The sequence below is a fragment of the Arachis duranensis genome, chromosome 5 (genome assembly GCF_000817695.3).
Source record: "Arachis duranensis cultivar V14167 chromosome 5, aradu.V14167.gnm2.J7QH, whole genome shotgun sequence".
Classification (NCBI taxonomy): domain Eukaryota; kingdom Viridiplantae; phylum Streptophyta; class Magnoliopsida; order Fabales; family Fabaceae; genus Arachis; species Arachis duranensis.
In genome coordinates, this window is record NC_029776.3 from 12291064 (window position 1) to 12298943 (window position 7880).

General features: G+C 31.9%; 1 protein-coding gene across 2 annotated transcripts; it reads right to left on the reverse strand.

Annotated features, from left to right (window-relative positions):
- Window positions 1-2892: 2892 nt before the first annotated feature.
- LOC107488176 (uncharacterized) lies at window positions 2893-4998 on the reverse strand. 2 transcript variants are annotated; one of them, XM_016108872.3, is made up of 6 exons: window positions 4810-4998; window positions 4541-4645; window positions 4361-4420; window positions 3428-3492; window positions 3284-3332; window positions 2893-3078 (listed from the first exon to the last, which is right to left on the reverse strand). In XM_016108872.3, the coding sequence occupies exons 1-6, from the start codon at window positions 4945-4947 to the stop codon at window positions 3064-3066; spliced, it is 432 nt and encodes a 143-aa protein (XP_015964358.1). In that variant the 5' UTR covers window positions 4948-4998; the 3' UTR covers window positions 2893-3063. The 2 variants fall into 2 exon arrangements, with proteins under 2 accessions (XP_015964358.1, XP_015964356.1); XM_016108870.3 differs by having other exon boundaries at window positions 2893-3332.
- Between the last annotated feature and the right edge of the window lie 2882 nt (window positions 4999-7880).

Here is a 7880-nt window from a genome sequence, read left to right on the forward strand (position 1 = left end):
GTATGTGCAGTTTCTGAATAGTATTTTAAAATTGGGTGATTAAAATGTTCAGTATTCCATTTAGGTTTTACTTTTTTTCTATTTTATTTATTTATATGATATTGTCCATGATGCAATTTGGGAACCACAAGGCATGTACTATTTGATAACAATAACCCTTTCATAGAAGGAAACAATACATCATCTGTGGGTAGGTTGCAAGAAGTGGTTATGGTGGATTTGTTCAAGACAACATTTTGGAAGTTCCTTATTTTGACCGTAGTTGTTCATGCACTTTGCTTTTACATGCAGAGGACTTTGGGTATTTAACACAAATGATCAAATTATTGTTTTAATTTGCAGTGAAAATAAGTTATTTTATATTTTGTGTTAGTTGTTAATTAAGTTAGAAAAATATGTGGACTGATTCTCTGCACTTCTTTAACCGTTTCCAACATTTCTATGTGTTGAAAAAAATTTATATAAATTTTGAGTATTTGGTATGATCTTTAGTTTGTTGTGCCATTTTAGGTATTGATCACCATTACCAGCTGACTAAGTGAAGGCATCAAGTGATTTTGATTATGGAGGTAGGTTCATATGACAATTGGTGTTCTCAAAAAATAAATGTCCTTCTCGCCATCTGAATGACCTTTATGTTCTGCAGAGAGTTCACCAAATGGCCGAATTCAAGGTCGTGGTGGATTAGGAAGAGGAAGGACCAGAGGTATGTATCATGTTCTTGCATTCATTTTTGTATTCCATGTTATGTTTATAATTAAAGCTTTGTAGGTTTTGGTGTCTCATAGATAAATCATTTGTTAATTGTAATGACCGAGTCCTTTAACTTAGTTACTTAGACCATTATATTTTTCTTATCTCAATTTTTCATTTTCAATCTATTGCTAATGCCTTAGATGTTATGTATAACACTTGAGAAAGTGATGGCTATATGCATAGAATCTGGGGTTTTCAGGTACTATTTGCATAGAATCTGGGATTTTCAGGTACTCATCAGTGCATCTAGATAACTTCTGCGTGTTTCAATATCCTTTTATGTAACTTGTCCGCAACCAATTAATCACATTAAAAGTTGGTAGGGAAACATGTCAGAATTTTTCCTTTAAAAAAACTGTGTTAGGAAGGGTATGTGAATTTAACAGGTTGACAGAATGTTTATTCTATGAAGATCTTTGGTATGGTTGTTACATTTTCTTTCAGGTATTAGTTTTATTGCAGACGATTATGAGGATGGAGGCTGGGATCGCAACATGGGAAATGCTAGGGGTGAAGGGGCAGAGTAAGAGAATGTGGTTTTTGTGGATACAACCAAGATGTACCTCTTTATTGATGTGACACTTAATCCTTATTGTTTTATTTTTATTTTTTCATTTAACTGGATGGCAAGCATTGTCATTTTTTCCTTTTTTTTTCCCTTTATATTATAAAATGATCAAATTCATTATTCTGTGTATAAAATATCATATCTTCCTTTACATCCGACATTTAACCTTTTTATTCAAGGATGTGCTGCAACATGATCATCTTTTATTCAAATGTCTTTTTTGTACATAGATGAGAGAAGACAAAGAATTATATATCTTGCAGTGTTGATTATTTTAAAGGTTTTTGTGAAATACTTGATAGTATATTATATTTAAATCTTGCTACATGTTGCATTTATCAAACTTTGTCAATACTTTTGGGTACTCTTTATGAAAGTTCATAATAATATTCAGTAAGGGTGTCCTCACAAAAAAAAATCAGTTTAGCCTTTTACTTTTTATTACCTTTGTTGTTTCATTATTTTACTCTGGAAGACATTATATGCACATTTTTCTATATTGTTAGGGTAATTCATAATTATTACTTTCTATTTTTACCATTTTTTCTTATTGCTTCATGCCTGTAGTGTTTGATTTAGATTTGATGTTTTTTTATGTTCTCTCACATTTAAGGATGAAAAATTAACACTCACTTGTGAACTACTTGATTCTATCAAAATTGAGATTGACTTGACTTTTTTTTATTTGATTGAAAATTCTGTAGGGCATTTTATTTTGACAAACCTAACAAAAAAATTTTTTTTAAATACCTATATATTTATGATATTATAACAATTATGGGTGTGTTTTGATTTGTGTTGGAGAAGAGAAAAGCGAGTTTGAATTTTTTAAACGCTTTATCTTTATGTTTGGCAATGTTTTTATCCTCTAAATACAAAAGTGATTTCTATATTCAACTAGCAAAAATTTAGCAAAAGTTACGAATTCTAACATTTCTGTTTATCTTTTCACGATGAAATTTATGTTCTATGTATCAATTATGTCCATTATTTATATATTTATTTTTTTTTATAGTATTTTTTTTAATACTCTCTTATGCATATTTTTTATAAAACTTCTGTTTTTGTATGAGTTTTTTTACTGTTATTGTTATTTTTTTGTATGGAATAATTTTTTTATTTTGTATTAAAGAATATTGAAAGTACTAAAAAAATATTAAAATTTATTTAAATATTTAAAATAAAATTATAAGATAACATAAAATAATTATTTAAATTCATGTTATTTTCTGTAATTTTTTATCTAAAAGTGATTTTGAATAATGTAATCCAAACAATATTTAGTTTACTATAATTTATTTTAAATACAAATTACCAAAGATAAATCAAAACAAACCTCAAACGATAATAAAAAAATAGAATTACTTTAAGCAACATAATTTGTGTTTGTAATTATTCTGTTTTCTATTAAGTGATATTAATACTAATTGTGTTCATATTATTATCAATCGATATTATACAAGGAAAAAAACTTATCAAGGTTGCATGTCCAATGCATTTCAATTTGACATTATTAGATGTGAATATTAAAGATTTTTTTAACTTATTTATTGAAATAGAGTATATGATTCCGGGCAAATGCACGGTATTCGACTAGTAGATAATGAAATTAGGAATTGAAGGTAATGGCATTGTTGTGCATAGGAGTGGGACATGGGGTTGTGTCATTCATTGTATCATGAAGTTTGAATAGTGTACGGCGTTCAACTACCACAAATGAACACATGCGAGTAAGGTCATCAATCCTCCATGCCCTTCAAAAACAGGGCAAACAAAACCTGTCATCTAAATCATTTTTGTATAATGAGAGCTTTCTACCTCCTGCTCCTCAACTAACTACTGTACTACAACGACTACGACTATTTATTTTCGGCTAAGAAATTCGAGAAAAGCAACGCCACACACCGTAAAAATAGTTCCTAGGCAATAAAATCCAATAACACGTTCTGTTGTTAATACCTGAGCTTTGAAAGCAATCTCAGCTCTATCTATAGCCAACCTCGCCAACCTGCATCAGAATCCACATCCAGAAAGTTTGCACTTTAAAGAGGATAAAATTACAAAAGAAACTAGTGGTCAATTGTCGGTTAAATTTAAATGGACCTCAATTCCCTGTTATTCTTTTCCATATCATTCCTTAGTTTCTCAATCTCACGTTGCAACTGCATCTACATTATAAATTTTGCATCATATAACAGCACAAAGCAAGTACAAATTAACAACCTCAGTGTAACTAGAAATTGAGAAAAAAATTACAAGAGCAAACAAGAAATTAACTGTAAAGAAAAATATGAGAAATCAAACTAGTTTCCATAGTTTAGAGCCACCCTTTATACAATTTTACATACAAATTTTTCACCACAAAAGTTGTTTCAATAACAGTAGCCATTTGAATTACTCATGTTTCCTAAATTCATGTATCTACTCTAAGATGTAAAGACATAAATCTATATCAATATAATCAAATCTCTCGTCTCATGATTAAATGAGAATATGAGGCATGCCCCATGAATATTACAGTCGTTATTTAAATAAGATGAACATTGAGAATGATTACAATCGGTATCACTGTCAGAAGACACAGTACCACACAACAAGAAACAGACACATCAATTTCTATCAGAAATATTTAGCTCTCGTTTGATTACAAGATTTCAAATCTATGGGTTAACCAATTGGAGTTTTTAAAAATTCCATCCCAATATGTCGTCAACAGACCATATTTTAAATTTTAGAGAAAAGCAATTTACAGAATGACATATATTAGATATTAAACAGTTAGCATAATTCCCTTTCAATGTTTTCTTCGGTTATCCTGATATCGAACAGGATAAAAGTAACGTTAGAAACTAGTTACATTTGAAAATACAAAAAACTAAGATGTTAGCCTGAAATTTCAACATCATTCAATCAGGTAACTTAACAATCATGTCATTGTATTAGAATGAACTATTGTTGTCCAGAACAAAAGCTAAAAAACAGATGCTTTGCAATTAGTATTCCTATTTAAATCAACTACATTAGTATGTAATATACCTGTGACCTCTGCACTTCAGCTTTGAATTTCGTCTCGGTGGACTCTTGAAGCATTTCAGTCTTTTAAGGGACAAAAGAAAAAAGAAAAAAAACTTCTGTTAATACACGAAACTAGTATTTTAGATTCCAAGAGAGTGGTAAAGTTCACAAACGAACAACATAAACAACAAAAGACCTCACCCTCTCCATTAATGATTCTTGTACTTCTTCCAAAACTTCAGTTATACCGGCAGATATTGCCTGAGCCTGCTTTGTGGGCACTCCTTGCCCCTCAAGTCCGCTAGTCTAGAAAGCAAAAGCGTAACCAATGACAAAAACAAACCATTCATCAACACTCGTTAACGAGCTTAAAAGTGCACATTTGCAATTAGTTTTAGAAAACACACAAGTGAACAAAAAACCATAAAAACAGAGAATAAAAAAATGGTAAGAAGGTAAACTTAAATTACAATAGCGGATGCATCATAGAACCGCCGACCATTTGATTTCGCCATCTGGGAAAATGATCTGAGACTTGAGATGAAAGTGAACGATTTTGAGAACCCAAAGTCCGAAAATTGGGCCAATCGCCTGCAAGCCACAGCCATTTCCTCAAAAATAAGAAATTGGAGTGAAGAAGAATTTTCGAACCCTGAATGGAGCCAATCCCCTTTGTAACTTATTTTCTATTTTATGGATAGTTATCTTTTTTTTTCTTTTAATTTAGGATTTGTTAGGATTCTATATTTAAATATATGGATAATTTATTTTATAGATATTTAGTTATTTTTTTCTTTTGTTTAAGATTTGTTGAGATTTTATATTTAAATATGAATACTGTTATTTATTTAAATTTTTTTATGAAATAAATTTAATTAAATTAAACTAAGTTAAATAATATTTAAAATAATGTTATTCATAACTAGTTTTTATTAAAATTAGACTAATTTAGTTAAACCTGATTAACAAAAAATTTAAATGATATAATATTATTCTTTAAATATATGAGTATTTTTATAGGTGCAGTTAAGATTTTGTAAAAATTATTTAGCATTAGTATAATTTATTGTTCTAAAAATTAGTGGTATTAATAAAAAAATACTATTTTTATGAACTATTAGATTTTATTATACGAAAATCAAGAGATAAAATAAAAAAAAATGTCTGTCTAAAATCAGCCCAAATCTTTTGAGTTTATTTGATACACCATAAAATTTGAAACATTAAATTAGATTGATAAACATGCTAAAAAAAATTAGATATAGAAATAGGATGAGTGATACACTTTAATATTATAATTTTTAGTATTTTTTAAAACTATGAGAGGTACATAAATTGGAGGGTCGATTTATGTTTAAAAAATTAAAAAAAAATTGGAGTACACAAATTGAACTGACTGATTTGTGTACTCCAATTTTTTTTATTTTTTAAACACAAATCTGAGTACAAAAATCGGACGATCCGATTTCTGTACCTTTTAAAAGTTGGACGGTTCAATTTGTACTCTCTAAATTAAATCATTCCATATTTTAAAAAAATATTGTTACGATAGGTAACCGGAGATTAGTGGGCTGGACTTGTAAGGTTGGCCCGATCGTTTGAGGGGGAGGCCTTTTGTCCTCTTCCCGTCTAGGGGCCTCTGTCCGACTTGTGTACGCGTGTAAGAATGGGGGGTGGTACCTGCAAAGACACTCCGATGCCTAAATCAACAAGAGTCTAAGCAAGTTTAGAGAGTATGGGAACTTTGAGATATATGAGGGATGTCAGTGTATTAATAGTGGTGAACCCATAACCACTGTTGGAGTGGTTTCTCCTTTTAAGGAGAATAACCGTCCCTTTATCTTAGAGAAGTTGAGATACGACTCCTGGAAATGTGTTGAGAGATTTTAGGGGTAGTTACCTATTTGAATAAGTGTTATCTGCCAGCTAACCTCGTTCCCGACTTCCTTATGGTGGAGCTTACGTCGAGTCTGACCTCTTGAATGAAGGTCGGTTGCGAGGGGAGGCCAATCTATGGATTGGGCCTCTTTATCTTATTTGGTCCTGGGTCTTAGTGTTGGGTCAGGGTATGAACAGTGTCCCTACTCGAGTCCAAACTTTTTCATGAGTTGGGCTCGAGTATTCATCTCGGGGTTGTAGCCGACGTAGTAAGGAACCGACGTGATTTGAAGTCCTCAACCGTCATGTGTAATCAAACGTTGCATCTCTTCAGGGATTTTAGCATTTACACATGGGGAGCAGTTATATTGGTAACGGCGCATCTCTTAAATGATTATGTTGTTTTACCATCGTGCCCCTAACGTGCTTATAAATACTTTCCCTCTCTTTCCTTGTTTCGTTTTTGAAAATTTTCTTACTTGCACCCTTTACTGAAAGAAGAAAACTCCTTTCATTTCGAGTGTTGTTGCATCTGCCTTCTGCGTGACAAAAAGGTCAGTTTCTTTTCCTTGCTCCTCCTTTACAGAGTGCTTTTTACTTGCATGTCTTTGTTTGAAGGAGTGTTGGCTATAGTTCTAGCGATTTCTGCTGATTTGAAAAACTTGCCTCAGACCCTTAGAGACACTATTTTGACTCTTTTTCTTTTTCTTTGTAGGATTCGTCACCCTTTTTTAGTAAAAAGATGTCTACCCTGGAGTCTCTTTCATCATGGGTTGATGCCACTTGACAAACCCCAATTTGACGGGTTGTTTTGTATTGAATTTAGAGCATCTTGATAGCCTTTTGTCACATTTAGCCTATGAATTAGCATGGTTTTGTTATCTCTCCCATATTCGTGCTTAAGTGTAAAAACATGCTTTTTGAGCCTTATTTTAATGAATTCTAGTTTCTCTTTGATTCCATAAGATGCCTTGATGTGTTTGTTAGTAATCTCAGGATTGAAATAGGCTAGGCATGGATCAAAGGAAGCAAGGAAGAAAGCATGCAAGTGGAGAGAAGCACAAAAAGCCAAAGAATTGATCCAGGCCATGCACGCGCACGCGCACAAGGCGCTCGCGCGCACATTGCGAAACAGGCCAAGTACGCGCACGCGTACCGTGCGCGTACGCGCCGATGGAGGCACATGACCTCATTAATGTAACACGTGCCTGGCGATTTTGGAAGGTTTTCAGCAACCAACTTTGGCGCCAAAATGCATATAAGAGCCAAGGATTGAAGGGGATGGACACACATGGACACACATTCACATCCATAGACTAATTAGGAGATAATTAGATAGATAGTTAGTTTTAGAAGTAGTTTCTAGAGAGAGAAGCTCTCACTTCTCTCTAGAATTAGGATTAGGTTTAGGTTAATCTCTCTTCTTAGATCTAGGTTTAATTCATGCTCTGATTCAATTTTCTTTTATCAATTCTCAATCTTCTCATCTCTCTCTTTCTAGTTATGTGTTTTCATAATTGTAATTCTTCATTTTGTTTTGAATAGATTGTTGTTCTTTAGTTTCATTTCAATAATGCAATTGAGGTAATTCATGATAATTGTGATTTCCTTGATTGTTGTTGTTAATTCTTTGCAATAATTGTTGTTAGATTCCATTCTTGTT